Source organism: Colletotrichum scovillei (assembly GCF_011075155.1).
Source record: "Colletotrichum scovillei strain TJNH1 chromosome Unknown Contig00003, whole genome shotgun sequence".
Taxonomy (NCBI): domain Eukaryota; kingdom Fungi; phylum Ascomycota; class Sordariomycetes; order Glomerellales; family Glomerellaceae; genus Colletotrichum; species Colletotrichum scovillei.
This window is the reverse complement of record NW_023336261.1, coordinates 1,897,802-1,921,630: the sequence shown is the minus strand read 5'-3', so window position 1 is coordinate 1,921,630 and position 23,829 is coordinate 1,897,802. Positions and strand designations below refer to the sequence as shown.

Below are 23,829 nucleotides of genomic sequence, written 5' to 3'. Positions count from 1 at the left end.
CCGCTGTATGAGAAGAGCTACATATACTTAATCCAAAGTCATGACAACGTATTACTTCAACCCATTCTCTGCTTTGTTTTCTGTTCTTTTGTCAATGGCTGTGGTAAGCAAGTCACTAACCAATGCATTAATTGACCGTACTGCCATGACAGTTTATCAATCTGGTAGAGTCATTTCCATCATTGGGACATCCATGAAGTCTAAGATGGCCACCATCGCGGCTGCCCTGTTTTGTTTTGATTCTTCACGTCCAAACGCCTAAATGGTTTGTGAAAAAGGAACTGATGTTACATCACCGCGCCTCACCCTCAACTCAACACGCCACCTCTTCAGTCCTCATCTTCCTCATCGGCATCAGCATCGCCATCAGCGTCCCGGTCCGAGGGCGTGCCAGGCGCACGAGAAGTCTCTTCAACCGGCTCGGCCTCTTCGACATAGCCAATGGGCTTCTCCTTGTACCGCTTCATGTTCTCGGCCGGGGCCCCCTTGGGATCGGTAATGGAGATCTCCACCTCGTTGACAACCTGCGTCTCGTCGTCCACCTGACTAAGGGTACGAGCGATATTCTTGGCGCGCTGGGGGCGGATGGTCGTGCGTTGGATGACCGGGTAGTAGTACGCCGCCTTGGGCCTGCCGCCCGCGGAGGGCTCGTCGTTGAAGGCGAGAATGACCTCTTCGCTGTACTTTGTGTTGTGGTCCAGCTCAATCTCTTTTGTCGTCTCATACGCACGCAGGCGCGAGAACTGGAAGCACGGGTTGGAGCCGCTCTGGTACGTGTAAAGCGATTCGTCGTCGCGGTCGGGGTTCTCCGGATCGAACTTGGCCCGGAAGTTGTCGCCCGTCGTCTTGGTCTTGGGGAGGAAGAAGCTGTAGTCCATCAGGTTGGCGGGCTTGGGGTTGCGTGCGGGATCGCGCTCGTGGGCCTCGACGGCGGCCTGGAAGGCCTCGTTCTCCTCGGGGCTCCTGTCTAGCGGGCGGAGCAGACCGCTGAGCAGACGGCTGTCGTACTTGTTGGCGCTGGCCACGGGGTTCGTGAGGAGCTTGACGGTGACGTAGGCGCCCGAGTCGGGGAAGGCGTCGTGGTCGGGCAGCAGCGGCAGAGACTGCGTGAGATGGACGTTTGGTTTGCTCGGGTGGCGATGGCGGGTCGGGTTGCTGAGGAAGCGCTCGGCGCTCTCGAAGCTCTTTTCGATCTTGCGTCTGATGGCGGCCGGTGAGTCTTTGTCCGGCTCGGGGGAGCGACGCTTCTCTGCGCGCTTGATCTTGGGGTTGATGAATGCTCCCGCGGCGACACCAGCCTTTCTGGGTGCCACGGAGGAAATGTATTCTGTTCTTCTCAGGAAGGAGACTGATGCGTCGGCGTTGCTCTTAGCTCGGCCAAGGGTCGACAGTGGTCTCAGGAGGGCTCTATCGTGAGGATGAACGGCAGGCGGATGCGAAGAGGCTTGAATAGCTGTATCGATGTCAGTACTGAGCTCCCCTTTGGCGAAATACGGCCGCGCTTACAGCTCTCGTCTCCGTCAAAGATACCCGGCATGCCCACCAAGTCCAAGGGCATGCCGAGCTCCGCATCGACCTCGATGTTGAGAGGCTGTTCTCTCGCCAGACGTGATGCAAATCCCGGCGTCGTATACTGGCCGCTAGCCAGGCCGGTGTTTGGGATGTCGAGGAGCTTGGGAGGGTTAGGGGGCGGCGGGAGGGCGTTGGAGTATCGGATTCTGGCAATGAAGTCCTGATGGATCATGCGCTCGCCGCCGCGAGGCGCCGAGGACGACATCGTGGCCGTTTAAATGCTTGTGCGTTTGGTGGTATCGTTTCGATATCTGCGTCGCAATTGAGGTTTGAATTGAGTTGCTCAGGAGGAGAGGGTGGCTTCGAGTATTGGCAGCGGGGAGCTGTCGTCGTCGCGGTCGCGTTGAGTAGGAAGGTGCAATTGGCCCAGAAAAGTTCCACGAGGCTGGAGTCTGGGGCACCTTACCTTTACACTGTAGTTGCGCCAGCCAAACGCCCGGACCTCGACCTGTGGCCTTATCAGCTCTATCAGACGAAGACACAGCACCCCCAAAGCTGTCAAGCTTGACGTTGACGGACACCACGACAAAAAAAAAAAAAGACGCCATGTCGTGGATGAAGAATCAGAGACAGATTTGTCCTCTCTATTACAATACGTAGTATGAGATGAATGATTTCAAAGCAAAACCGTCACTCATCAACGGGGCAATGGCTCCCGACCGTGCAGGAGGACCTCCTGATGCGCCCCGTGTAGTTGGCCCGTCGCAACCATCCATGCACTCATACCCGTGGCCTCCTTTCTATAGGTACATACAGTTTGCCTTCGCCCATCGTCGCCATCCAGACTTCGTCAAAAATGTGTATTCATCCTCGCGCACTGTCTAATTTTTCTTCCCTTCCACGTGCCTAGACTCTTACACTTGTCCCACCTCGACGGGCGTGACAACGACATTTGTCCCTCGTAAAAACCCGCTGATTCCATCGCGTCGTAAAGTTGCGTGGCCCCCCTTCAGGAGCTGTTCTTGGCGTAGTTCTTCTTGCCAAAGGTGAAGGGAACGTAGCGGTACTTGATCATGTGCTGGATCTGCTTGCGCACTGCAAAGGGGGGATGGTCAGCTGTGTGCCAGGGTGAAATGCCAGGGAGACAAGGCGTGGGGGTGGGAAACGTACTCGTCAGGAAGAAGAGGATGAACCAGTACATGACCAGGACGGGCCAGAAGACGGGGACGTTGAAGATCTCCCACCAACTGCAGAAGAAGGCGATGGCGATGGCGCGGGTGGCCCAGTACCAGAACTTGAACTCGGGGAGGCGGCGGATGAAGGGCTTGAACTCCTCGTCCTGCTTGGTGGGGAGAATGCCGACACCACCGTCCTCCATCTCAGTGTCCATAGCCTCGTTGGAGGGGTCAAACTTGGGTTGCAAGAAGGCCAGGAACAAGTTGAGCAGGTAGATTCCGAGAGCGTAGGCGACAATGTACCAGCCCTGCGCCACAAAGATGCGAGCGAAGAAGCCCAGGAGGCAGACGCCCGTGGCGATCCATCTGTAAAGCACAAAGGGGGTTGACTGATCGAGAAGCGCTTGGTATTGCTGCGATGGGAATTAGCAAGACGTCGCTGGCAGACTCGGGGGGAATCATCGTGGCCGTACTCTTTGCAGCTTCGAGGTGTGGGCTGTGACCGACGAGAATGCAGTCTGTTCCGGCTCGGCAGAGTCCATCTTGGGCGGTCGTTGCGCGAATGAACTTTTTGGTGGGATACTCGTGCAATGAGCTTGTTCGCGTGGGTTGGCGTGGATATGTAGCCGTTAACGAGGGTGCAAAGCTGGGATGACGATGCTGTGGGAAGAGGCCGCCGCTGCGCTGTCGCGATCTGTCAGGACGAATTTTTGGGTTGACGGGATCTCTGGAGATGGATTCAAGCCACGTAAGGCTTGCAACAAAAGTGTCCCTTCCCTTTGAGATTGGCAGCGCGCTGCACCGCGCCTGCTTTTTCGCCCGAATCTTATCCGGCCCAGTGATTGGATTGCGCCCGTCAGTGATTGGATCCCCTGGAAATGGCCCGAACCAGCCCCTGTGGCGCAGCCTGCACCCTGGAACCAGCCAGAGGGTCCGTATCTGCCCAGGATCCCGCTGCTTAGGTACGAATACAGGTGAATGCGGTGTTGGAAGATCGAGCCTGTGACGCGGGGGAAGCTGTCACAGTGCGCGGCGAGTGTCTGTGCCTCGCCCGACTGTATCCTCGGCTTTACAGAGCCGATGCTTTCCAGCTATCCTCGAGCTTGGATTAAACGTCAAATGGAGCTTGACCTACCCATTACATCACAGCTCCATCAACAATTCGTGTCATTTACTTAGACGACATCTCTCTATCAATTGAGGTCAAGATCAATCATCTTGTGTAGATTACAGCTCACAACATAATATCATTGAGCGTCTTCCCCAGCTCTCATCTGCCTCACCATGAACTCACTCAGATACCTCCGGCCGGTGGCCTCGCGTATGCAGGCGCCGACGCTGCCCAGACTCTCACGTGGATTCGCCAGCAAGACATACGAGTTCATTCAAGTCTCTCAGCCCAAGCCCGGTGTTGGTCAAGGTAAATACTGTTTCAGCCGTAATCAATCATCACTCTACGACGACGAAGCTCACCATGATCCACTTTAGTGACGTTGAACCGCCCCAAGGCCTTGAACGCCCTCTGCACTCCCCTCATCCATGAGCTCAACGATGCGCTGAGGGCTTTCAACGCGTCGGACGAAACGTCCGTCATCGTTCTGACCGGCTCCCAAAAGGCCTTTGCCGCCGGTGCCGACATCAAGGAGATGGCTCCTCTTACCTTTTCCGAGGCGTACACCAAGTCCTTCATCGAGTCGTGGTCGCTCCTCACCACCGAGGTCAAGAAGCCCATCATCGCCGCCGTTTCCGGTCACGCGCTCGGCGGAGGCTGTGAGCTGTCCATGATGTGCGACATCCTCTACTGCACCGAGACTGCCAACTTTGGCCAGCCCGAGATCAAGCTCGGCACGATCCCGGGTGCCGGCGGCAGCCAGAGACTCACCCGGGCCATCGGAAAGTCCAAGGCCATGGAGTTGATCCTGACGGGCAAGTCCTTCAGTGGTGCCGATGCCGAGAAGTGGGGTCTTGCGGCCAAGGCATTCCCTTCGTACGAGGTTCTCATGGAGGAGACGCTGAAGACGGCAGAGACCATCGCCGGCTATTCGAGGGTGTCCATCAACGCGTGCAAGGAAGTTGTGAACAAGAGCCAGGACCTGCCTCTGAGGGATGGTGTCGAATTCGAACGGAGAGTGTTCCACAGCTTGTTCGGCAGCAACGACCAAAAGATTGGCATGAAGGCATTCGCAGAGAAGAAGAAGGCAGAGTGGACTCACTCTTGAGGGCGTAATGCTTGTGAAAGACTAGTTGTATGCGAAATAGCCGAGTCTGGCAAAGACATGATGTTGTGCAACCATGATCTTGGGCAAATGAATGCGTGCGTGTGTTTGGGGAAATCCGTCAGACTGCTCGGCATGAATAAGACCAGGTAAGAGCACACAGTCAGCCCAGCACCGCCTTTTGCTTGGCTGTGTTGCTCTGCAGGAAAAAGGGTGATGTTACTTTTCGGGGTCTCTCTCTCGTACAGCACTCGCTTGCATGCATGATGACTTTAGTCCCGAGATTCTTCGCCTACCTTAGCCGATGCCTAGAGAACCACATAAACCCAAGTGTCTTCAACCGTTACGAGCAGCTCACATGCCTCGCCGAGAATACGCAGGTTTAACCTTCAGTCTGAAGAAGTCCGGAGAGTCGGTGGGCGTTGAGTTCGTATTACTTGGAACCTACAGGGGGCTAGCCCGTCCCAAAAAGTAGCGGAGGGGTTGCAATGATCTCAGCTTATTGGCTCCGCGTGGGAGTTGGGATGCTTTTTGAAGCTAAGGGCAGGGGTAGGGGTCGGCGGCGGGCGGGAACCAACGTGGGGTTGACACCCAACTTGGGGCAGCCAGCGGGCAGCCGTGGCCTGTAGGCCGCTGGACCCGTCCCTTAGCATCCAATCCATTTGTCGGGGTCACCTCACAGGGCGGTCTCTGACCATTTCTGACCCCTTACACACCTTTTTTTCCTTCCTGAACCTGTAAGCCTTTGAGCCTGTGAGGTGCTTGTGCTGCAGCGGCCACGGCGCGCCCAGCTTTCGGCCCCGCCACCCACCTCACCTAAGGCTCGCCTGACAGCCAGCCTTAAACCGACATGTTCCCCTCGCGATCCCGCTGGCCAAATCTCCTCATGACATTGTCTTTGTGTCCGGCAATCCAGGGATCGCGCGGAGCGATAGTTCCTGCATGGATTCCTCAAAGCCCGCACTCGATCTGGAGAGGGAGTTGACGTGCTCTGTAAGTGTCGTCTGATCCAACGCTCTGTAGCGCCGCCCTAGGAGAGGGGCACTTTTTTTCAAACCCCCATTGGATTCTGCAGGACTCTAGAGATTATATGTGCGCTGACCGACTTTTCTTTTTGCCTTCTAGATATGCACCGAGCTCCTCTACCAGCCTCTGACTCTGCTCGATTGTCTACACACGTATTGCGGTGCCTGCTTGAAGGACTGGTTTTCTTTCCAAGCGCAGCAGGCCGAGAACTCACCGACCCCGCCCGCTCCAGGGACAAACATCTTCACCTGCCCGTCATGTCGTGCGCAGGTTCGCGATACGAGGCACAATGCCACCGTCGCCACTCTCCTCGATATGTTTGTGGCTGCGAACCCGGACAGGAGGAGATCCGAATCCGACGTGGCGGAAATGGTGAAGAAGTACAAGCCGGGTGATCAGGTGCTGCCAGAAGTCAAGATTCCCGAGAGAACGCCGGAAGAGAGGCGCGCAGACGAGGAAGAAAGGAGGTTGCTGGAAGATGTGCGGGAGATGAGCCTCAGAGACGCCGGAGTAGACTCTTCCTCGGGACATCGACATCGACGGCGGAGAGAGGACAGCAGCTCTGCCGATGGACGAACCAGACGGAGCCGGGATCACAGTCGGGACAGCCGCCACACCCACAGACATGAGGGCAGTCGAAGACCGCGAGACGACGAAGGGAGGCCTACTGGGGACCAGCTGCAGCCGGATCCGAGGTCGGGCGAGCAAAGAAGACGACGAAGGAGTGAGTCGAGACAGCGTGCCCAGGAGTCATCCGACATGAGGCGTCGGCAAATCGAGCACCAGTCGTCACTCAGATCACTCATAAGCTCGAGCGATTTGAGCGAGCGCGACGTGCAGAAGGAAATTGAGGATTTTGCTAGACAAATCCAGGAAGAGGGTTTGTTGGATGGGCTCGACCTAGACAACATCGACCTGAGCCGGAACGATGAGCTGAGTCGGAAGATTACAGAAGCTTACAGACGACGGCAACGGGAGCGGGAGCGAGAACGAGAGCGCACCAGGGCCGAAGGAACGAGGAGAAGGGACACCAGTGGCCAGTCCAGGCACTCTCCAGATCGTGTGCAGGAGATTAGGTCAAGTACATCAGACACAAGCAGGCCCAGTAGCAGGCAACGGCCGCACTCAAGGTCAACTAGTGCAACTGGGTTTCCCGACGATCGCAGCCGGCCGCCACTCTCACAGAGCGCCCTGCATCTTGAAGTTCGACCAGAGGAGAGGCGGCGACGGAGGCGAACCTCGAGCGGCGGCCGCAGCGCGACGACACCCCTTCCAGCAACGCAGTCCGAGACCCGCGTCGCCACTCGATCGCAGACCGATCTGTCGTCACGAACGCATTTTGGTGAAGCAGTCGCCCCGAGAACCGTCTTCACCGAGGCGAGAAGCTCGAGCACGCCATCAGTACCTACCACGACGCAGTCACCGACGACCACCACTTCGCCAGCACCGCGCGAGCTGACCTTTGCCAACCGCATGACGAATTCCTCTGCGTTGGTGTCTTCCAACTTTGCCGCGTCTCCGCCCATCGAGCCGTTATCGCCTCGGCTGCAGCGACCAAACCGGCCGGCAGACTTGTCCATCATCAGCCAAGCGACTTCAGGCCCCGTCGGGCTAGGTTTGGGTTTGGGTATCGGGAGCCCGACGACCCCCGGCCATCATCGAACACGCTCGCAGCTGTACCCGGAGCCCTCAATTACGTGTTCGCGCTGCGCGAAGCAGCACATCGAGTACGAGCTACACTACAACTGTGGCATCTGCGCCAGCGGTAACTGGAACATATGCATCGACTGCTACAGGTCGGGCAAAGGCTGCTTGCACTGGTTTGGTTTCGGATACGGAGCGTGGGCCAAGTGGGAAAAGGCTCGGCATACGGCACATGAGGATATCCCTAGACCTCACATGTTGACGGCGAATCGTTACCTCCAGCCAAAGATCATCCCGGGTGGAGCGGAAGGCAGGCGAACTCTCACGACTGACGATCCGATGAAGCGGCTGGAAAGCGGCAACTTCTGTGCTCGATGCCAGGCCTGGGCGAACGAGTGCTTCTGGCGCTGCGATTTTTGCAACTTTGGCGACTGGGGTTTCTGCAATAATTGTGTGAACCAGGGACGATCGTGTACACATCCGCTGCTGCCTCTGACATACCAGCCTCAGCCGTCACACACGCCGCCTGCCAGTCCCAGATCGCCTCAGCCGCCTCACGCGGCCGCTGTGCTGACGGGTCCTAACATTCACAATATCGGCCCCTTTAAGCCCCTGACGTTCACGACGCGCTGTGACGTCTGCCAGGACCCCATCTCTCCCAACCACAGCCGATATCACTGCTTCACTTGCACCAGCTCAATCGAGCCGGACACGCAACCCGGCGACTATGATGTATGCACGAATTGTTACGCCAACCTCGAAGCGCGCGACCAAATCAGCCCCGAGAACGGGCACGCGGGTTGGCGCCGGTGTCTCAACGGCCACCGCATGATCGTGGTCGGCTTCCGCGACGGGCCGGGCGGGCAGCTGCGGCACATACTATCCGATCTCGTGGGCGGCCGCAACCTCCGCATTACCCAGTCGGACGGCACCGACGAACAGGCCCCGCAGAAATGGTGGTGGCACGAGGGCGGGCAGACACGGGAGCGCTTCGTCACCAGGGACGTCGCGGCGGACGCGCCGACGGGCGAGGGACTTGCGCAGGGGTTCCCTGCGGACGGCGGCGTCGGGATGAGGGCGACGGCGACGTGGGCGTGGTATCCCAAGGCCGAGGACGAGCTGTTATTCCCCAAGGGGGCCGAGATCCGGGAGATTGAGGACGTGAACGGGGACTGGTTCTTTGGGGTGTACATGGGTGCGAAGGGACTGTTCCCATCGCCGTACGTAAGGCGGCTTGATGATCATGCAGGATAGTAATCGGTCGGTGGTCATTGGGGGGAGCCTGAATAGTAAGCCGTGATGAATGCAACGGCGACTTGGACGCGCACGTATCCCCATCTCGGATACTCTCCCGTTAATAGGCGAAATGGATAATTCTTGGTTCATTGAGGATCGCTCCGTGGAGCTTCTTTTAACCACGATGCTTTTGAACCGGATCTCGATGTCACAGTCCGAATCAACAATCTTGAGAAACATGCATAAAGAATTGAGTCAATCCGGCTCGGCCGTCGTAGTCACCGACTGCCGGCCCCCGGCCCCGTCACCCGCGCGCCCCACACAGACGGCCGCTAGCGGCTCTGACGTGATTTCCAAAGCTGAACCCAATTGAAGAAAAGCCACCCCACTACGGATGCATGCTTGCAAGCTTAGAAAGCCGAATGCCGGAGGCCCGTTTCCTCATCACTTGGACTCAAATTCCCTAAGCTCTTTTTCCTGCTACACACACCCGCAACACGGCCAACTGATTTAGTTGAATATTTGAGCACTGCCTCGAGGTAGCTCCTGCAATTAGAAAGCCCAAAATGAGCCGCATCGCCGTCCGTCGCTTCGCGACAACGGCCGTCCGCGCCATTGACCCGCCGACGGCTTACTCCCTCAACCTCTCCCGCGCGCAAGGCGTCGTCAAGGGCCTCACCGGCGGTATGCTCCCTCACGCACTCAATTCAGACCTCGCACGAGGGAAGGGACGAAAAGAACCTATCTGTAGCAAAGTCCACTGACACCGAACCCCCCTTAGCAATCGGCAACACCCCTCTCATCCGCCTCAACCGCCTCTCCGCCGAAACAGGCTGCGAAGTCCTCGGCAAAGCAGAATTCATGAACCCAGGCGGCTCCGTCAAGGACCGCGCCGCCCTCTACGTCGTCAAGGACGCCGAGGAGCGCGGGCTCCTGAAGCCGGGCGGCACCGTCGTGGAGGGCACCGCGGGCAACACGGGCATCGGCCTCGCGCACGTCTGCCGCTCCCGCGGCTACAAGCTCGTCATCTACATGCCCAACACCCAGTCCCAGGGCAAGATCGACCTCCTGCGGCTGCTCGGCGCGGAGGTCTACCCCGTCCCCGCCGTGGCGTTCGAGAACCCAGACAACTACAACCACCAGGCGCGCCGCCACGCCGAGAAGCTCGACAACGCCGTGTGGACGAACCAGTTCGACAACACGGCCAACCGCCGCGCGCACATCGAGACCACGGGCCCCGAGATCTGGGAGCAGACGGCGGGGAAGATCGACGCCTTCACCTGCGCCACGGGCACCGCCGGGACCCTGGCCGGCACGACGCGCTACCTGAAAGACGTCTCCGGCGGCCGCGTCAAGTCCTTCCTCGCCGACCCCCCCGGCAGCGTGCTGCACTCGTACGTCTCCTCGGGCGGGCAGCTCGTCGAGCGCAGCGGGTCCAGCATCACCGAGGGCATCGGCCAGGGCCGCATCACGGACAACCTGCAGCCCGACATCGGCCTCGTCGACGGGTCGCTGACCATCGCCGACGAGAAGAGCATCGAGATGGTGTACCGCTGCCTCGACGAGGAAGGGCTGTACCTCGGCGCCAGCTCGGCGCTCAACGTCGTCGCCGCGAAAGAGGTGGCGGAGAAGCTCGGCAAGGGCAACACCGTCGTGACGATCCTGTGCGATGGCGCGTATCGGTATGCCGAGCGGCTGTTCTCGCGCAAGTGGCTTGAGGAGAAGAAGCTTTTGGGGGCGATACCGAAGCATTTGGAAAAGTACATTGTTTTGCCTTGAGAGGCAATGTAGTTGGTTGTGGTTGTAGAGCGGACCTTTGTCTTTGGTCGTTGGTTGTGTGTGTATTGTGTTGTATACATAGATAATTTTACATATCAGCTGTACATAGCCCCTTTTTGGAGCCTCTCTGATTCTCGTCCCCCTCTCTCCGCTTCCCGTCACCCCCGTTTCCATCATCTGCCCCATGCCTTGCTATTATCACACGTCATTCCCGCCCTCTCCCAAGCCATCGCTTCATCCTACACATCATGTGCTTACTCAGACCCGAAGAGCGCATTGTACGTCTTGAGCCCGCGCTCAGCAGGGAACGTCTGGTTCTCAGCAACATCCTTGACCTCGGGCCCCAACGCCGCCGCAATGGCATTCAGCCGGTCCGCGATCGGCTTCTCCACCACGCGCGCGGCCAGGAACAGGCCGTGCAGGATCGGGCTCGCGTACGAGAGGTACTGCGTCCGGCTGTGCACGAGGTACGCCACGCCGTCGACGCGGTCGGCGTACGCCTCGGCCGGGTGGAGCTGCAGCAGGCCCTTGCCGGCGGGCCACCGGTCGACGAGCTTCCTGGCCAGGCGGCCGACCTTGCCGTCCACGTCCTTGCTGTCGTTGTGCTTGACGGCCAGCACCGCCGACAGGTGCAGCGCGGCGCCGATGATCTGCGGGTCGTTGTAGAGGGCGAAGCGCTCCTGCTCGGGAGTCGCGGCGCCCTCTTGGGCGAGCTGCCTCTTTCTGAGCTTGCGGGCGTTGGGCGCGTGGCCCTTGTCCTCGAGCATCTCGAGCACGATCTCGGCCCACCGCAGCGCCTGCTTCGTCTTCTCCTGGTCCCACTCGCTCTCGACGGCGCGCATCTGCACGAAATGCAGCACCTCGTTGACCTTTTCCGAGTTGTCGAGCTTCATCCCCGTCTTGCGGACCTGTCTCGCCGCCTCGATGATGGTGTAGATCTGGCCCTGCTGGCCGGCGATGCGAATCATCTTTGCGAAATCCGTCTGGCTGTAGTGGCGCCCCGCGGTGCGCATGCCCGAGAGCAGGCGGCCAAAGTTGTTCCAGTCCTGCGGGGTCTCCATGGCGCGGAGGGCCTTCCAGGTGATGTCGCGCGAGGGGGGCAGGGCCTCCTCGTTGATGTGGTTGAAGCGGTGCTCGAGGCCATCGATCTCGAGGTATACGGGGTCGTTTTTGAGGCGGTGCTTGAGCTTCTCGGAGAAGACGCGCTTGCGCTGGTGGATGGGGAGGTGGTAGGGGAGGATGATGTTCGTCTGGATCTCCTCGAGGATCGGGCCGAGGCCGGGCGTCGTGGTCTTGTCGAAGAGGACTTGGGGGTCTGCAAATAAAGCAAGCTGTCAGCCGGAGACCATGTTTTGGAGATTATTGAGAAATATATCGAGAGACGACGTACTTTGACGGGCAGGCGTCTGACCAAAGGACCGCTGCTGCTGCTGCTGGGCCATGCACGCCGGCTGATCCCACACCGACGCCTTGGCGCCCCTAAGGGCCCTTCCCATTAATATCCTCGACATGATGGGCGATTTGGGTTGTGTATAAGCTCGTCAGAGGCTTTCCTATCCGTCGTCGGCGAAAAGGGAGCTACTCGGGATGGCCTGCAGGGTAGCCACCCAAAATTTTGGATCGAACGAGTCTCCCGGCCCGACGGCTCCGCATCATTGATGCACCGAGCCAATCACAGCCCGCAATTCGCACCTCGAGCCTCTTGAACTTTTTGAACCCTTTAACCAAGCTCTGCCTGTCGACCTGCTCGATCAGACGTAGTTGCATCGTCTCGTCTCGTCCCGTCCCACGACAAGACACCATCACCACAATGAACGCCACAAGTCTCTTGCGGCCGATGGGCTGCCTGAAGACGGCCCTCCGCCAGACGCGGCACCAGAGACTCCTCGCCCGGTCCATGGCCACCGCCGCCGCCCCCGAGCCGCCATCATCTACACCCTCACCGGCGACGCCCTCAGTGAAGCCGTCCTACTGTAAGCCCCAATCCGACATCTACAACACCACATGAGCCCTCGGAAAGCTAACAAACCACATCACAGACGGCCCCCGCAACAAGCCAACCTTCGCAGTCTACCCTCCCCTCCCCTCAATCCGCCAAACAACCCACAAGAACCCTCTCCCCTCCCTCGACGCCGCCCAACGCACAACCCTCGACCCGACCGGCGCCCGCACCCGCCTCTTCGACCCAGCCCGCCCCGACGCCGCAAAAGTAGGCGACGTCCTCATGGTGACCACCAAATCCGGCGAACCTTTTTCGGGCGTCTGCATGTCCATCCGCCGCCGCGGCGTCGACACGGGCATCCTCCTCCGCGGCCAGCTCATGAAGGTCGGCGTCGAGATGTGGTACAAAATCTACTCCCCGACCGTCATCGGCATCGACATCGTCTGGCGCCGTCCCAAGCGCGCGCGCCGCGCCCGCCTGACGTACCTGCGCAAGCCCAAGCACGACATGGGCAACGTCGATCACCTCGTGTTTGCTTGGAAGAAGGAGAGGTACGGTACGCGCAGCAAGGGCAGGGCTGGCTCGAGGTTCTGAAGAGATCGGGGAAGGGTTTCAGAAATAGGCGGGGATGGGACGGTCTGTCGCTTCTTAGGGGCTTTATCTACAAGATGAAGACGAGATACCGGTTGGAGAGGACGCGTTTGCATGAAGGAGGAAGGCTTGTACGTTGGTGGAATGTACGATTAGGGAAAAAACGGGCGAGCTGTACAACATTGGCCTGTGTAGAGTCGTGTACATGAGCAAAATCACATAAAATACTAGAGGCAGTGATGGCTAGTAGAGAATGACATCGAGTGACATGATGGCTGACAAAGGGGCAGACGGCCAGGTCGCGGCGACAAACACATTCAACAACGGCGTTGCCTGTATCGGTCATGTCGAGGCCTGAGTTAGAGCAGATACGCAGCATCATCACAGTCACATCAAGGATGGAATGCGCATAGTTGTTCATCAGTCGTCATAAGTGTACAGTATACTAAGAATGTACAGTGAGAACAAACGCCAAAATCAAAAGTCTGTCCGCGGCCTGAGCCATCTAGTCCGCCTTGGTTTTATAGAAACGACTGGATACCGCGCCAATCAAGAAAACATGTGCCCACCCGGATTACTCCATAGTACAAACTCCTTGCAATGTATGCTCCTTTTTCCTTTTCTCACAAAACAGGTCAAATCGCGGGTCTTGCGGGTGTAGTGACTACTCTCCGCGGAGGCGCTGTGATCACGTCGCTGTCGGTATCCGTAGTCTCGTCATCGACGGGCTCCGTATTGCGTCTCCTCATATCCTCAGCCATCGGCGGCCGTTCGTCGACTCCAAATGATCTGCTGCGTCTGGGGAGATTGGTGAGGCTATCTTCGTGTGGGATCACGGGGCCAGGGTGAAGGAATTGAGTAAAGATGCCTTGACCCCTGTTCGTGCTCATTCTTCTCGACCTCAGGTTTGACCTCGTGGCGCTGAGTGCAGTTCCCGTCGATGCGGCAGTAGCAGACCGGACCAGAACTGGCTGCGCCTCGGCGGCTTCCTTCTCGAACCGAGATTCGCTTGGTAAAAGAACAGCGCGATCCAAGCCGTAGGGGAGACCACGATGGCGACCACGGATTTGCATTGCAATCATGATAAGCTTGCCTCCAGTGGTGAACTGAGAGCAAAGGGAAGCGTTGACGTTGGGATAACCCAGACTCAACCCGACCGTACCGTATGCACTCACGATCTCGAACAAGACCGAGTAGACGTCAAAGTCCTTGTTTTGAATCCTCTTGCCTTCTGTGATGGCCAGAATGAAGAGCCCCAAGAAAACGTACCACAAATCGAAAGAAAGTTGGCGACGCAAATGGGTACCGACGTATGACCAGGCACTATTCTCGTTGGTGCCCTCCATATCCTCGTCAGGGCTGTGATAAACACCCAAAGATCTCTCTTCGTACACGTTGGTGCGACGAATGGAGATGGCGATTGGAAACACGGAGATGTACATCATAATCATGTATGACACTTGCACAGCAGGATGCAACAGCGAAATGTTGACAACCGAGAAACCTGCAGTTCTTGTCGACGCAGCCTGGAAGATACCATCCACAATGCGGACGTGCACCGGCAAATGGCTCACGGCGTTATCGTTCAGCTACAAATAGTGTCAGCGTATTTCCGTCATGGGTAACGAGAATGACTTACATCCAGCAGGACAAAGAACAGCAGGTCAAGAACGTTGAGGCCGATGAGAATGATGAACAGCCACCAGGTAGCGCCCGCTGGGAAAAGCAGAGTGAAGCAACGACGCGGGTGGTCCAACAAGAAGCGTAATTCCTCCCATAGTCCTGTGCGTTTTGGCACAATCTTGGAGAGAATCCAAATGACGACCCGGAGCATGATGGGGAAGCCGGTGTTGCCAATGATGATCAGAAAAGACATGATCAACAGGATGAAAGACGCGTCGTTGAACGAGTTCATGCTGTCAGGCGTGAGGGTAAGCCCCAAATCGTTGAAGGCCGAATTCGCCGTGAAAATACCCCACCACGCCTTGCTGACACCCGAGTTCTCCACGATGGCGGCGTACTTGGCATTAGAGCTCGTGTAGATCCAGGGAAGGAAGCAGGTGATGGCGAAGAGCGAGAAACCCCAGAAGTAGCAGAGCAAGATAACGGCGAGTGTCCTCAAGGACCGATATTCAATCCCACCCAATTCCTCACGCTGCTCAATGGTCAAGCCCGGGAAGGCTGAGTTGCGTCCCATGGTAGGCGTGAAACTCAGATACGGCATGTCCTCGACCTTTTCGCGGGTCAATGCAGTCCTGATGGTGTCGAATGTCTTGCTCCTGACTCTCGCAAGAGGGTTGTCAGAGCTGCTGCCTTCGCCGTTGTCACTGCTGGTACCCTTGAAGAACTTCTTGGGCTTACGGAGCGAGAATGGAAAGATGGTTCTACCAATCACCTCGGCTTCATCCGCAATCTCGTCCTTGACCGTTCTCTCGGTATCCCTGGGTCGTTCAGGCTCCTCGATTTTGATCGTCTGTGGGCGGTGGACATTATTGCCGACATCATCCGCCAAGTTGTTCGCTCCGCCGTTAACGTGGATATGCGGAATACTGCCGTCCCTCTCGTCTTCAGGTTCAGGTGCTGCATCATCTTCGACTCGCTTTGGTTTCATGCCCTTCTCTGCGTCTCTGGGGTTTGGAATTCGCAGTGTCTCATCAGGCCCGGCGCGTTGGCGCTCAAGAATGGCAAAATGAGCGGGCGAGTGCGGCGATGGAAGCTTGACTTCTGGTTCCGTGCCGTCGCTTCGGAAGACATGCTGGGCAAACGTGATTCGACCTTGGGTGATGTCTGTGCCGGTTTCTTCCTGGGTTTCGGGTGCTCTGGCGGGCGAGTGTTCTCCCGAGTTATGTGCTGGGGTGTTGGGAACGGGCACAAAACCATTACTCCCCGGCGAGATGCGGCCATCCTCATCCTCCTTCATATCGAGTAGAATTCCATCATTGGTCATTCTCGAGCGGTGGCCATTGGTGTGCATAACCTTAATATTGCGCACGCTCAAACGGCCCCTCTCAGCCTGGTTCAAATCATCTCTCGCGCGGGACTTTGACTTTGAAATGGTGTTTCTGCGTTGTTGGCGAGCCTCGCGGACAACTCCTTGAAATCGCTTCTCGAACCAGTATAGTCGGAGGAACACAACAGAAGAGTGGATGGTGATGGGGTTCGAGGTCATGGTAAAGAAGTAGAGACATGCTTGCTGGAAGGTATTGAGTAGGTTGACGTCGACTGTGTTGAGACCGGCTTGGGTATTGGCGCCACTTGCAAAGTAGAGTGCATCAATGTAAGCCAACTGACCGCCGGCCGAGGCAAAGATGAGGATGGAGCCCAGTATGGTGAGACTGACAATCCAAAAGTCTGAAGGGGGAGCGCGGTGCGCAGATTAGTGCTGTGCGCAGCGCAAGGCCTTGTGGGCACTGGGGATAGATGGCAGTTGGGATGGTGGTGAACTTACAGTGAGCCGAGATGAAGTTGAAATGAGGCTTCTTGGATATAAAAGAAGGCTTGGCTGCCCGGAGCTGGTCGAGCAGCCAGCCGCGCGCGGTTTCGAGCATTTCTCTCGGATCGCGAAAATGGGCTTTGTTGGTGTTGTTGATGTAATGGAGGAAATTCCCCTCCGGTTTAGAACCAGAGCAGACAAGACATCGGCCTTCGGGGGGAATAGGTATAAAGAGAGGTGGTGCAGTGAGAATGGGCGAAATGGTCCAGGCCTTGGCACTGTGGCTGTGGCTGTAAAGCTTTCTAGTCTAACCGTCCTGGTGTAGAGGTCGAGGATTGGATGACGGCTAAGCTGGAATTCATGACGATCAATTGGTATGGCGAAAGGTGGATGGGGTAGCAGTAGCCAGTCGTAGCAAGTGTGACATCAGTCTTGATCGTCTGTTATTGTTGCAGGGCAGGTAGGTTTTGTCGGAGGGCGCAACGGAAGAGGGAAAAAACAGGATGGAGAAAGAAGAGTCGAAGTATCCTGAACGCAGTACGTAGTACAGGTGATTGTGTGGTAGGTACTGCGTGCTAAGGTATGGATGGCCTTGATCGGACGGGTCAAAGAAATGAGATCAAGATCAAACTTGGTGCTGCAAGTGTCGCAGGTGCAGCCAAGCAGATTGGATTGCAGATGCCAACGCCAGATGAGCCAGGGAGCAAGCACGCTGCACCACTACCGCTCCAAGTGGGAAGTGGCTCAACTCTTGGCTCTTCACAAGGAAGAAGCAACCTGGGCTGCAGGCGCGACTGTTCGTATGACAAAGGTCAGCGAGAGCAGAAAGATGGGAAAGAAGTGCCAGACTGGATTAATGTACCAGGTAGGCAGATATTTGTGCTCTCCTACCCACCCCCCACGGGCCAAGACGAAACGAAGGCGTCAATCCAATTTTTCCCTCGCTGTTATTTTTTTATTTCATTTTTCCTTAATCAGAAAAAGGGAGGGAAGCAATCGGCTTGCGGGCGTGTCGGGGGGCGTAGGTAAGCTCCGGACGCTTGCCCTGGAACTCTGGAGACTGGAGTGTGAAGTGTGGAGTTGACAGTTGACCGCAAAGAGGTCCTTACGGTCAGCCATCCAACCGCGGTGCATCCAGCAGCATCCACAGTCTGCAATGTCCACTCTTATCCTTGCCGTGGAACTGGAGACGCCAAAGGTAACCGTCCCGTCAGCACTTTCGATTTTGGACTGGCACCATTGGAACCTGGCATGGGAACTCTGTGGAAAAGTGTGTCGAGTTCGACCCTTTCCTTGCGGTGCCTGGGCGATAGGTACTCCGTACCGAGCTAAGCTTTTCCTGGCACTGGGAAGTACCTACGGCTCCACCGCGATTGGAACAGAAGAGATACATCTTAGATGTACCCTACTTCTGCATCTCAGACGAGAACGATGGAGTGGGCCATGGAAGGAGGGAGCCGTCTTCCTTTTCTCGAAAATCGAGATTACAACGGGCAGCACCTCACCTCACCGCATCTCACCGTACCACCTTGCGTGCTTACCAAATGTGTACGGAGGATCAGAACATCTCGGGAGCACCGCGGATGCGGCTGCAGTCACCTCACGTCAGTCATATCAGGGCTGATCACCTCACACTGCCTGCACCACCTCACCTCATGCGTACCTTTTTCTTAGACCATTGGATGGTTGATCGCACCAAAAACCCCCTGCTATAGCAGATGGCTGCAGCATCATGTCAAAAACTTGTCGGAATGATCGCCAATCATCTGCGCACATCATTCATGTGCTACTATCTTGATGCGACATCCAGCATCGGCGTCCGCCCGCTCGAGTCTTGGTCCTTTAAACCCCCATGCGTTACTACACTACCTACTTGGGAGTCGGGACAGCTTGCAACACGCCTGCACCCTCGGCACGCGTCGGTCTGCTCCGATCTCGTCCACCAGTCTGTCTTAACGTGGCACCAAACACTTAGCCTACCATTTTAATGGTTACGCAAGGTAAGATTGGTTGCGACTCGCGAGATCTGTTTCGTGGCGTACCATTCCAAGACACGCCAGAACAAAATCCCCTAAATCCCTAGAATCCCCCAACCAAGCTGGCGGAGGAGTGCCAAGTAACTTTAATTTTAAGTGGGTAAGCAACATGTCGCCCGTCTGTCCAAGCAGACACTCGCACGCGCGCTGTTCACGCCCAAAGGAGCAACAAGAGCAACTGCATCGTGACAGGGGCACCACACCCTACCCTCCCTCCCACGCCAGCCTCTGGAGTACACTGCATGGCTCTAGTACGTCATTTTGTGCCAGCACATCTCGTCTCTTACCCTCCTTTGCTGCGTCTCATGGTTTTCTCCGACGTTGTCCATCCCTGATGTTCCTGACTGACCATCTTCTCAGCTGCAGTTAGCGCACCTCCAACATGTGAACACATGCATACTTACCCAACACCACCTAACGGACCAGCCAAGACATCCCACTAGGTTTGATACCTATATATGTACAGCAATGGCAATACTACCATCGACCTAAGATGCAGCCTAGGTATCCTACACAATTCGTGCCCCTCAGCTGGTCTGTCTACGAATACTCGGTGCAGGCGTACCGAGTACACCTGGACGTATACCAAAGTCCAATTCGTCCGTCACTCCCATTAGCACCGCGAATCCGGGGTTTTACCACCGGTACCTGACGAGCAAGCTTCTGGCATGTTTGCGACCGCCTCACAATCAGTAGGAAACTGGCTAAACTCCCGGACGCGCGCACCCTCAATATTCCCATGGTCACAATACCACCGACGAATTATGCCTCTCTACCCCTATACATTGAAACGGCGTGGCACTTCGCCTCCAACAGGTCATCCCGGCCGAGAAGACCATCAGTCCGACCAAGCTCCCGGCGAGTGGTACCTTGCCAGGGAACATCCAACCCCTGCAGTCTACCAGAAACACTCATTCGCTGCCCATGGCTATGGTAATATTATCAAGCAGGTGCCATTTGCAAGCCACGGCGGCCTGTGAAACCCGTCGGCGTCCCCAGGAGCAGATCCCTCATCCTGATGCCCATTGACTCTTTTTTAGGCGCAACGTATCTCTTACAACGGGGGCCTTTCAGCCGTCAGCACTGCCCAACCGATGATCTATGGATGCCTGTATGAGGAACCCGTACGTCTCGTTTGTTGGCTTTAGAGGCAAAGTCGCCCGAGAAGAACGGTTTACCACCAGCTCAACCACACTGGCTTATCCTTTGCCGATAAGGAACTCGCAATGCACCTCCAATACGGCCTTTCTGGCATTCTCATTGTCAATCACAACGCTAGCCCGCGGACTGCCGGTCGCTTCTTCCGTCCGTCGCACCGACCGAGTCCAGACCTAGCACACCATCCGCCGAGTAGAGAGAGCCGATAACCACTGCCATTTGCCAAGCACTCTCCGTGACACAGGTCATTTCTCACTCTCACCACCTCAACACGACGTCGTCGCCAGCATATTCCACCACCGCCTTCCTCTGCTTGTTCACCGCCATGCCGCCATTACTGCTGTACACCTCTTCCGGCGTAGCGAGTCCTGCATGCGATTTGTGAGATGGCAACGGTACGGGTACATGGGACGCTCATCTCCCAACCCGGACGCCAAGTATCCCTCCGGGCCTCCAGTACGAATACCCCAGCCGCGCGGAACAATGCCCAGATCTGCCAGATAGGCAACGCAAGATGATGGTGAATGCAGCAATCCGACTCAACCCGCTGTCTGCCAAGACCACACCCATTTGCTTCTGATTCATTCGCCCATGCGGCCCACGTGAAGGACTTGGTAGGTTCTGACCGAAAGATCCTATCCGGCCGCATAGATGGGCCCAGAAGGAAAGCCAAACAATGTGTTGATGTTGTGGCGCCTCCTAACCCCCCCGGTCTTCGACTACAAACGGGAGAAAGGGGGTGGCATCTTGGCGACTCGAGTAATCGCTCTACCCGTACTCACTTTTTTTGTTACCTTTATTTGAATTCTCATTACAGCCGTAACTAGATCAGACTCTGATCGATTGATATCGTAAAGATACCCCGGGAATGACGCTCACCAAAAATAGCTATGCACCCATGGAATCCAAAAATCCAATCTTGTTTTACGAGCCGTTTTCCAACGGCCGCAACCACGGGTTTTGCTGCGTTTGTTGTTCTTTTTTTCTTCTTGGTTCTTGTTTGCCATTTGCCAGAATCAACTCCTTCGTGAAACTGGAACAGGGGGAAAGGGAGAAGTGAAGCCCACGAGGAAAATTCCCTTTCTTATTGGGGAGAACGGACGAGCTGAGAGTAGATTATAGCCAAATGGCATGGGCGATTATCCCTTATTGGACATTGTCTGCGTATTTCTAGAGATCATACTGACGAGATCTACATAGGCTTGGCACAACAAGCTTGGGCCTTTGACTTGTTATCGAATAATATCGTATCATGTGCAGATTTATCTGACCTTTCCCAGTCTTACGCCTCCACGGCGTGTTTGTGTATGATCTATAATACAATGAAGCGGCTTCAAATCCTTCGTTTGCCTTTCCCAAAATTCCCCACCCACAGACGCCGTAAACCTGTTCGTGATTGCAATCTATCGCTTGGCCTTCTCTCTCTGGATCTTCTTGAAGAAGGCACTGCTCTCTCCCTTTGCCTTCTTGAGCTTGACTCTCTTGTTTTGCTCCATGTAGGCCATGTCCTGCCCACCCGACAGGTCGCCCAACAGACCAGCCGTCCTCCTCGCGGCGGCCTTCTTCCTACCCCTGGCCGGCGCGCGGCCCATCGTGCCGCTGTGGAACAAGTCATCAATGACCTCGTCTTCGCCGCCGGCCTCGTTCTCGATGAGGACCTTTTGCAAGAGCTCTCGTCTCTCGCTCGCCGCGGCGTAGGCTAGGCCAGGTGTCTTCTCGATATTGGCGAGCTGCGTGATGACCTTGAAGGCGTAGCCCTGGTCGACCAGGAACGCCTGTCTCTTGGAGGAGTAGTACATCTCCTGGGTATCCTTCGACACCAGGGAGTAGAAGAAGGCATTGAAACCCTCGTCGTTTCTCCTCTTGGCTCGCAAGATACGGCCGAGTCGCTGCGCCTCTTGACGACGAGAACCGTAATGTGAGGAGATCTGAATGAGACAGGTAGCCTCGGGAAGATCGAGGGATGTGTCACCAATCTTTGACAGGAACAGTGTGTTGACTTGAGGGTTGTGCTGGAAGTTTTGCAGAATGTTCATGCGCTCTGCTTGTCCAGTGCCGCCGAAAATGTAAGCCTTCTCCAGCTTCTCAGCATATGTCTTCAAAGCATAGACGTTGTCTGAAAAGACAATGATCTTGTCGCCTCGAGACTCGTGGTAGTTGATAAGGTACTGAGCGGCTTGGAACTTCCTCGGGTTCATGATGTACAGCAGCGCGCGTTTTCTGGCCGACGCCTTCAAGTATTCATCGTAGAATTCTGTAGTCATGGGGCACCAGACCTCAGCGCATTGAACTTTGGCAATGTGGCCTTGTTCGCTGAGCTCCATCCAGTTCGCCTCGTATAACTTGGGGCCAATCAAAAAGTTCAAATCTGAGATCTTGTCATCTTCACGAAGCAGTGTGGCGGTCAAGCCAAGCTTCGAATGCGTCTTGATGGACGAGGTGACCTTTCTGAAGATATTGGCGGGGACAACGTGGACCTCGTCCAGAAGCATCAGACCCCATTCTCGCGTCTGCAAAAAGTCCATCATCTTCTTGGCCTCGTGAGAACGCTCCCTTGTTTGCGTCACCATGGAGTATGTGGTCACAATGATACCGGTGTTACCCGGGAAGATTCTGCCCTTGTTGTCTGACGTGAATGCTTCGATATCCTCTGGCTTGATGTTGGACCACTTGAGGAATTCGTTTCGCCATTGCACGACAGACATGGAACTGGTGCAGAGGACGATGACGCCCTTCTTGACGGTGCAAGCTGCGGTGATACCGACAAGCGTTTTTCCAGCACCGCAAGGAAGGACGATGAGACCGCTCTTGGCCCGTCCATTACCAAACATCTTGCTCAGACTCTTCTCTTGGTAGGGTCGAATCAAGGTGCCCGGCCGCAAGTCGATCTCCAGGTTCGGGTTGGCCTCATCTCGTCGGAAATCGTACTCCTCCAACACCGGGTACTCCAGTTCAAGACACCTCTTCTGAACGGTCTCGACTGCCTCGTCCCCAATCTCAAAGGCATGCGTGATCTCCTGATCGTCATCGTCGTCATCGTTCAGTGCCGCGTAGACCTCGCCCTCCTTCACCTCACCCTCGCGTCCCTTGGCCTTTTGTTCTTCTGCCTGTCGCACACCAGCAGCATTGGCGGTACCTGGAATGACCAGGGGGCCCTGTTTCGGAGCCGCTATTGTAGTGATTTCCTCCGTACCGTGTACTCGCAGCGGCCCGATGACGGAGTCTTTCAGCAGCTTCTGCAGGATGACCGGATCCGTACTCTCGACAAAGTATTTCGTATTCTTAAGCACCAGCTTGACTTTGCCGAAACTTTGCGTGCAGCCCTCGATGAACTTGCGAATACTGTCGGGCAAAGGCATCTTCAGAAACCGATCGAGAGTGTTGATGATATCCTGGGGTGACAAGCCCACAGAAACAGCAGCGTACAAGCTGTGTGTCGTGAGCGCATATTCGTGAACGAAGGACGGTCGGGAAATTGGCTCGGCAATGGTGATGAGGAAGTCCTGTGCTTGCTCGGCCAGCGGGTTGAAGCTTTCGAGGAAAATACGGCCTTTGGCAGGGTCGATCCAGAGCGGGCGATTCTGATAATCGGGTTTCAGCTGGAGGAAGGAGAAGTCGCGCTTCTTCTTGAAGAGTCCAGTCATGGATTCATGGCCGTTCGTCTTCGGCCTGTCCAGATACGCCTCGACGGAGAACTTGTCGACGTTCTTCTCGAGGTTCTCGTCTTCCGACTCGCTCACGGGATCCGCTACCGATTCATTATCGCTGGCGATACTCCTGGGGGTGGCGCCTCCAGGTGTTGAAGCCACAGAGCCCTTTCCTGTCTTGAAGCTGCCGGTGGCGGCCCCTTGAGCCTTCCTCTTCGGTGGCATCGTGACAGGATTGCGGGTTGTTGGAGGAGAGATAGCAGATGGGTGGTTGTGAAATCAGAAAACCTAAGAAATGGATAGATGGATGATGTAGCCTGCAGGCACGCATCGGAGAAAGGTAAGCAACTCTAAGCGTCGGCGTTAAAGTGGTACCTAAGGTTTCGCAGGCAAAGAGTACGGCCTTACAGGGGTGGCACCCTTTGTCACTGGCC

The 23,829-nt window shown here is 56.3% G+C and overlaps 9 protein-coding genes across 9 annotated transcripts; 4 read left to right on the top strand and 5 right to left on the bottom strand.

Moving 5' to 3' along the window:
- Positions 1–4: 4 nt before the first annotated feature.
- HER10_EVM0005514 (uncharacterized protein) lies at positions 5–2,012 on the bottom strand. Its single transcript, XM_035475128.1, has 2 exons — positions 1,507–2,012; positions 5–1,453 (listed from the first exon to the last, which is right to left on the bottom strand). Exons 1-2 carry the CDS (start codon positions 1,775–1,777, stop codon positions 330–332), a joined length of 1,395 nt encoding a protein of 464 aa, XP_035336044.1. The 5' UTR covers positions 1,778–2,012; the 3' UTR covers positions 5–329.
- Positions 2,013–2,136: 124 nt separating this feature from the next.
- Positions 2,137–3,644, bottom strand: HER10_EVM0011638 (Rer1 family protein). Its single transcript, XM_035481065.1, has 3 exons — positions 3,161–3,644; positions 2,683–3,100; positions 2,137–2,607 (listed from the first exon to the last, which is right to left on the bottom strand). The coding sequence occupies exons 1-3, from the start codon at positions 3,227–3,229 to the stop codon at positions 2,522–2,524; spliced, it is 573 nt and encodes a 190-aa protein (XP_035336599.1). The 5' UTR covers positions 3,230–3,644; the 3' UTR covers positions 2,137–2,521.
- A 58-nt stretch (positions 3,645–3,702) lies between these two features.
- HER10_EVM0005169 (enoyl-CoA hydratase/isomerase) lies at positions 3,703–5,206 on the top strand. The gene is made up of 2 exons (XM_035474792.1): positions 3,703–4,107; positions 4,176–5,206. The coding sequence occupies exons 1-2, from the start codon at positions 3,972–3,974 to the stop codon at positions 4,904–4,906; spliced, it is 867 nt and encodes a 288-aa protein (XP_035336010.1). The 5' UTR covers positions 3,703–3,971; the 3' UTR covers positions 4,907–5,206.
- A 429-nt stretch (positions 5,207–5,635) lies between these two features.
- HER10_EVM0002626 (uncharacterized protein) lies at positions 5,636–8,958 on the top strand. The gene is made up of 2 exons (XM_035472332.1): positions 5,636–5,896; positions 6,029–8,958. The coding sequence occupies exons 1-2, from the start codon at positions 5,846–5,848 to the stop codon at positions 8,825–8,827; spliced, it is 2,850 nt and encodes a 949-aa protein (XP_035335767.1). The 5' UTR covers positions 5,636–5,845; the 3' UTR covers positions 8,828–8,958.
- Positions 8,959–9,229: 271 nt separating this feature from the next.
- On the top strand, positions 9,230–10,621 carry HER10_EVM0005694 (cysteine synthase). The gene is made up of 2 exons (XM_035475300.1): positions 9,230–9,493; positions 9,591–10,621. The coding sequence occupies exons 1-2, from the start codon at positions 9,376–9,378 to the stop codon at positions 10,586–10,588; spliced, it is 1,116 nt and encodes a 371-aa protein (XP_035336059.1). The 5' UTR covers positions 9,230–9,375; the 3' UTR covers positions 10,589–10,621.
- A 130-nt stretch (positions 10,622–10,751) lies between these two features.
- Positions 10,752–12,167, bottom strand: HER10_EVM0001568 (uncharacterized protein). The gene is made up of 2 exons (XM_035471312.1): positions 11,979–12,167; positions 10,752–11,903 (listed from the first exon to the last, which is right to left on the bottom strand). The coding sequence occupies exons 1-2, from the start codon at positions 12,097–12,099 to the stop codon at positions 10,843–10,845; spliced, it is 1,182 nt and encodes a 393-aa protein (XP_035335662.1). The 5' UTR covers positions 12,100–12,167; the 3' UTR covers positions 10,752–10,842.
- Positions 12,168–12,325: 158 nt separating this feature from the next.
- On the top strand, positions 12,326–13,496 carry HER10_EVM0011611 (ribosomal protein L19). The gene is made up of 2 exons (XM_035481039.1): positions 12,326–12,561; positions 12,628–13,496. The coding sequence occupies exons 1-2, from the start codon at positions 12,399–12,401 to the stop codon at positions 13,122–13,124; spliced, it is 660 nt and encodes a 219-aa protein (XP_035336594.1). The 5' UTR covers positions 12,326–12,398; the 3' UTR covers positions 13,125–13,496.
- A 46-nt stretch (positions 13,497–13,542) lies between these two features.
- HER10_EVM0010940 (trk family potassium uptake protein) lies at positions 13,543–17,452 on the bottom strand. Its single transcript, XM_035480384.1, has 3 exons — positions 16,570–17,452; positions 14,761–16,472; positions 13,543–14,710 (listed from the first exon to the last, which is right to left on the bottom strand). The coding sequence occupies exons 1-3, from the start codon at positions 16,667–16,669 to the stop codon at positions 13,757–13,759; spliced, it is 2,766 nt and encodes a 921-aa protein (XP_035336517.1). The 5' UTR covers positions 16,670–17,452; the 3' UTR covers positions 13,543–13,756.
- Positions 17,453–20,993: 3,541 nt separating this feature from the next.
- HER10_EVM0005411 (DNA repair helicase rad25) lies at positions 20,994–23,711 on the bottom strand. Its single transcript, XM_035475030.1, has one exon. It carries the CDS (start codon positions 23,618–23,620, stop codon positions 21,152–21,154), a length of 2,469 nt encoding a protein of 822 aa, XP_035336028.1. The 5' UTR covers positions 23,621–23,711; the 3' UTR covers positions 20,994–21,151.
- Positions 23,712–23,829: the final 118 nt, after the last annotated feature.

Excerpts from the sequence above, each read along its gene's own strand:
- HER10_EVM0001568 (XM_035471312.1), bottom strand. The coding sequence starts at position 12,099 with ATGTCGAGGATATTAATGGGAAGGGCCCTTAGGGGCGCCAAGGCGTCG. Across the intron at positions 11,904-11,978 it reads TCAGACGCCTGCCCGTCAAA|ACCCCCAAGTCCTCTTCGAC; the intron begins GTACGTCGTCTC and ends CTTTATTTGCAG.
- HER10_EVM0002626 (XM_035472332.1), top strand. The coding sequence starts at position 5,846 with ATGGATTCCTCAAAGCCCGCACTCGATCTGGAGAGGGAGTTGACGTGC. Across the intron at positions 5,897-6,028 it reads AGAGGGAGTTGACGTGCTCT|ATATGCACCGAGCTCCTCTA; the intron begins GTAAGTGTCGTC and ends TTTGCCTTCTAG.
- HER10_EVM0011638 (XM_035481065.1), bottom strand. The coding sequence starts at position 3,229 with ATGGACTCTGCCGAGCCGGAACAGACTGCATTCTCGTCGGTCACAGCC. Across the intron at positions 3,101-3,160 it reads ACACCTCGAAGCTGCAAAGA|CAATACCAAGCGCTTCTCGA; the intron begins GTACGGCCACGA and ends TTCCCATCGCAG. Across the intron at positions 2,608-2,682 it reads CATCCTCTTCTTCCTGACGA|TGCGCAAGCAGATCCAGCAC; the intron begins GTACGTTTCCCA and ends CCCCCTTTGCAG.
- HER10_EVM0005514 (XM_035475128.1), bottom strand. The coding sequence starts at position 1,777 with ATGTCGTCCTCGGCGCCTCGCGGCGGCGAGCGCATGATCCATCAGGAC. Across the intron at positions 1,454-1,506 it reads CTTTGACGGAGACGAGAGCT|CTATTCAAGCCTCTTCGCAT; the intron begins GTAAGCGCGGCC and ends ACATCGATACAG.
- HER10_EVM0005411 (XM_035475030.1), bottom strand. The coding sequence starts at position 23,620 with ATGCCACCGAAGAGGAAGGCTCAAGGGGCCGCCACCGGCAGCTTCAAG.
- HER10_EVM0011611 (XM_035481039.1), top strand. The coding sequence starts at position 12,399 with ATGAACGCCACAAGTCTCTTGCGGCCGATGGGCTGCCTGAAGACGGCC. Across the intron at positions 12,562-12,627 it reads CTCAGTGAAGCCGTCCTACT|ACGGCCCCCGCAACAAGCCA; the intron begins GTAAGCCCCAAT and ends ACCACATCACAG.
- HER10_EVM0010940 (XM_035480384.1), bottom strand. The coding sequence starts at position 16,669 with ATGCTCGAAACCGCGCGCGGCTGGCTGCTCGACCAGCTCCGGGCAGCC. Across the intron at positions 16,473-16,569 it reads CAACTTCATCTCGGCTCACT|ACTTTTGGATTGTCAGTCTC; the intron begins GTAAGTTCACCA and ends CTCCCCCTTCAG. Across the intron at positions 14,711-14,760 it reads TGTTCTTTGTCCTGCTGGAT|CTGAACGATAACGCCGTGAG; the intron begins GTAAGTCATTCT and ends CACTATTTGTAG.
- HER10_EVM0005694 (XM_035475300.1), top strand. The coding sequence starts at position 9,376 with ATGAGCCGCATCGCCGTCCGTCGCTTCGCGACAACGGCCGTCCGCGCC. Across the intron at positions 9,494-9,590 it reads CGTCAAGGGCCTCACCGGCG|CAATCGGCAACACCCCTCTC; the intron begins GTATGCTCCCTC and ends AACCCCCCTTAG.
- HER10_EVM0005169 (XM_035474792.1), top strand. The coding sequence starts at position 3,972 with ATGAACTCACTCAGATACCTCCGGCCGGTGGCCTCGCGTATGCAGGCG. Across the intron at positions 4,108-4,175 it reads CAAGCCCGGTGTTGGTCAAG|TGACGTTGAACCGCCCCAAG; the intron begins GTAAATACTGTT and ends GATCCACTTTAG.